General features: G+C 39.3%; 1 protein-coding gene across 1 annotated transcript; it reads right to left on the minus strand.

Annotated features, from left to right (window-relative positions):
- Positions 1-1,876: 1,876 nt before the first annotated feature.
- Positions 1,877-3,714, minus strand: LOC111224571 (podocan-like). Its single transcript, XM_022749115.1, has 2 exons — positions 3,674-3,714; positions 1,877-2,975 (listed from the first exon to the last, which is right to left on the minus strand). Exons 1-2 carry the CDS (start codon positions 3,712-3,714, stop codon positions 1,877-1,879), a joined length of 1,140 nt encoding a protein of 379 aa, XP_022604836.1.
- Between the last annotated feature and the right edge of the window lie 477 nt (positions 3,715-4,191).

Consider the following 4,191-nt stretch of genomic DNA (forward strand, 5'->3'; position numbering starts at 1 on the left):
TGTGACTTCAGCTGGTTTTGATAATGTTTCTTTCTGGGTTGGCCGTACACCCGCTTGATAACTAGAAATCTGCAGGTCCTTTCAGCATTTACTGACAGGACAATGATATCAAGCGTTCTTGTCTTTTTCTTACTTGCATTGAAGTGCCTGTCATTTTTATAAACTGTAGCATATGCTATTTTGACAGGGTGCATTAAAGCCTGTTCTTGTCATTTTTTTTCTCTGTAATTTTTGTCTCGTGACTGTATTGAACATTTGCAGTTATTTAAAGATCTTTTAGGACACACATTTGCTCATACTTTTGACATTTCAGATATTATATATGTGACTGGGATGCATTGGGTGTTCAGTAAATGTAATGTCTAATTGACCAACATGCACCTAAATGGTTTTCTACTTTAGAATTTTTACTCAGGGTTTTTTTTAAATTTTTGTTATATTTGTTATTGTTGTATTTGTTGTAGTTCCTACAGTGTGGACTTACAAACAATTGAGAACTCAAACTCTATTTCTGTGTTCATGTTGATTACTAACTGATTGGGATCACCTGTCCTCTGCTCTATTTATATCAGTCAGAAGACTTGCTCGGCTTTCCTTCTCAAGGAGGCAACATGTGGGGAAAAACTTTGATTCATGGGAAACAAAAAGAAAAATACCCAACTGGGAATCTTTTTGCCACAGACATCAGTAGACCTCTATTACTCAGAATCATTCTGTTTTTCTGAAAGAGCTCACGCGCAGATCACGTCACTCAGACAAGAGTCTTTCTAGTTGTTACCTTTGGGAATGTAACAACTAGAAGAGCTTGTTTTCACATGAATGTTTTTAGAGAGCTGTTTGGTCAATATCAAATTTACAATATCTACAACATTAGATAAATGTAAAGTCACATGTAAAGTATATGGCATGATCCATAGACTATCCATACACTATAAATGGATAACTTGAAGAGCTAGTTTGTACATCTGAATTAGTCAGGGAACTTTATTGAATTCACATCAACATTACATTTACAGCATTGACTTCAAGTATATATATACATGGCTTTATTGTGTAACTGAGAGAAATAATCCAAAGAATGCAATTTTTGCAAGTTTTCAGACTGATTTCTTAACTTACAGGGAGTCATTAGTGTGAAAATCACCTTGCAGACACTTTAAATGTGCTTGAGAGAGAATCCATCACATCAATATATATATTCTTTTGCGAAAGTGTGAGTATGGCTGTTTAAAAACTCATGCTGGAACTGCAGACACAACTGTAACAACATTTTAAATTCATGTTATGATTGGAAAAAATAATACTGAAAAAATACCTGCACTGTGGTACCAGAGGTAGATTAAAGAAAATTTATAGATGAGAAATGTGTTTGATTACCAACTTCATGCAAGTTTGAAGTGATTTTTTTTATTTATTTCTAACCCTAACCCTACCCCCAAAACCCGCAATGAAAGGAAACCAAATGTTGCCAGTTCTGCTTTGTCGTGACAAAACCACCAGTAAGGTCCATAATGGTTTCAATAGCTTGGCAGTCACATAAATTTGCTTTTAGGTTCACTTGGTTAGAGTGTTCCTGTTTCATGTACTCAATTGTTCTCCAACTTTTGAGGCATGTTAGTAAAAGAAAATAAGATGTGCGAGGAGAATTATTGTCATAAAAGCTGTCAGATGTTTGGGTGTGATACACACACATAAAATAAATTGAATTTCACACACATTATATTTTTATTTTGTTGGTCAGTTTCACCATTGATTTCTGGCATAGGAATGGATAAAGTAGGGGTGTCAGTCCCATTAAAAATAAACTTTTTAAAAAAACATGTGCATTAAGAGTCATAGCTCAGTTTTTTTTTGTTTTTTTTGAAGGTTCATTGGCTCAGTAGAAGTGCAACACCTGGAATCCCCGTAAGCATCTAAAAGCCTGTGCATCCAGCTTCCCCATATCAATTAAATTGTGTTCCAGCTGCACTCGTATGAGCCTGCTGAGAGTCAGACTTTTATCACCCCAGCAGAAAGCATCACGAGGCACTGACTGAATCTTGTTGTTGCTGAGTGCTACTGAATGCAAACCCTGCGGCAGTTGTCTTGGAACTTGGCGCAAGGTGTTGTGGCAAAGGTCTAACTGGTGCAGGACAGGCAATGTCCTGAATGCACCTATTGCAACTTTGAAAATCTTATTCCTGGCCAAGCCCAGGTGTTCCAAGTTTTTCAAGGTGCTGAAAGCTGCTTTCTTTATGGACAATATGAGGTTTCCCTCCAGATTTAGGGTTTTCAGTGAGCGGGGAAGGTGTCGTGGCACTTGTTTCAGTCTGTTCCCCTCCAAGTTGAGGCTTTCCAAGTGTGTTGCATTGAGGAGGGACTCCCTGAGAAGACCTTTGTTCGTCAGTCTGTTTGCACTCAGGTCTAACACCAACAGCTCTGACACCCCATTGAAGGCTCCTCCACGAAACTGCCCAATGAGATTCCCTTTAAGATACAGCTCCTTGATGGACAGTGGTAAACCCTGAGGAACCGATGTTAACTGGTTGTGATCCAGGTTCAGGGTACGCAGGTTGCACAGAGGAGAGAGCACTGCATTAGGAAGAGATTCAGATCCATTCCCCAGGCTGTTGTTGCTGAGGCTCAGCACCAGGAGGCCGGGGCACCGGGCCCAGGCTGCCTCCGACATCACACCCAACTGGTTATTGTCCAGACGAAGCTCCTCGAGAGATACTGGAAGGTCAGTTGGCACACTTTTTAGGAGGTTCCTATCCAGGTAGAGGCGTTTCAGAGCTGGGACCCCCTCAAAGGCTCCTTCTATGGTACCATCTGTGAGCCGATTGTTGCTCATTACAAGGAACTCCATTGAGACATACTCATTGAGCAGGTCCAGCTGGATGCTGTCGATGTGGTTATTCATGAGGAGGATGTAGCGAGCATTATAGGGAATGCCGTAAGGAACTCTATCCACACCTTTGTCTGAGCACTGAACCACTCTGGAAAACAATGAGACTCAAGATGAACTTAGTGATTTCCAAACTATTCTGAGACCAAAGCTCCCGATCACAAACTGACTGTCATAAAATCAGAGCTGCAACTTTTGGGAAATATGCTTATTCACTCTCATTGAGAGTTAGATGAGACTTTAGATCACCTCTAAAGTTATGTTAATCCTGTAAGTAGTTGTAGTTTGTTTATGCTGTTAAGTCTAAGTATTCCTGGAGTTGCCTTTTAAGCTTAAGGTGATGAGAAAATTCCAAAAATGTACTGTTCCTAGCTGAGAAATGGTCTGGAAATATACCCTTCGTAAAATGGCTATTTGATATTTCAATTAGATTTTTGTATGGAATGAACAAATGAGATACAATGTGTTAACTGGTATTCTTTAGAGGTGCTGGTGGGTGAATATTGTTACCTTTGGACAAAGCTATGCTAGCTTTTTCCCTGTTTTTAGTCTTATGTGCTACACTAAGCTAACCAGCTGCTGACTCGTCTAACTCTTGGCAAAAAGCAAATAATCTTATTTCCCAAAACCTAAAACTATTCCTTTTTAATAATTAATATTTTCGTTGCTAGTTTGTCTCATCCTAAACCTCAAAACATTCAAAGTATATGAAACAGGAAAAAAAAAACAGCAAATATTCATGATGGAGAATGTGAATGCGGTGAATGTTCACCATCCTTATCGTCTTACCTTCCATAGCAGGCACACTCAGGTGGACAGTAGTTATCCATAAAGTAAGGAAAGTGTGTTGGCGTGGCGACCTCCTCCTTCTTCTCTTTTGGCTTTTGGGTTTTATTGTCCTTTTTTCTTTTCTTTTCCTTGGACTTTGTAATTGTCTTATTTTTACGACCTCTGTTGATTTTCGTTGGCCTTGTTGAAAGTGTTTTGGTAGTTGTCAGCTGTGGTTTGGCTGAAGGTTTGGTCAGTTGTGGTTTGGGAAGAGATGCTTTATTTCGCTTCCCTGCAAGTTTGCTGTCATTTTCCACCAATTTAACTGTTTTGGGTTTGCCTGTCGACTGTGTCATGTTTGGTTTATGTGTAAGCTCGACCAGTTTAGCCGTGGATATATTTTCATTTGATTTTGGTGTAGGATTTGGTTCTTTACTGTTTAAATCTTCAGTTATAAACTTTGCTTCTTTAGGTTTTGGTGTTGATGATTGCACCTTGGGGGCAGATTCACTCTCTGGTTGAACAACAGTGTTTGCTTC

Source organism: Seriola dumerili, unplaced genomic scaffold (genome assembly GCF_002260705.1).
Source record: "Seriola dumerili isolate Sdu_G_001 unplaced genomic scaffold, Sdu_1.0 BDQW01000138.1, whole genome shotgun sequence".
In the NCBI taxonomy this organism is placed as follows: Eukaryota; Metazoa; Chordata; class Actinopteri; order Carangiformes; family Carangidae; genus Seriola; species Seriola dumerili.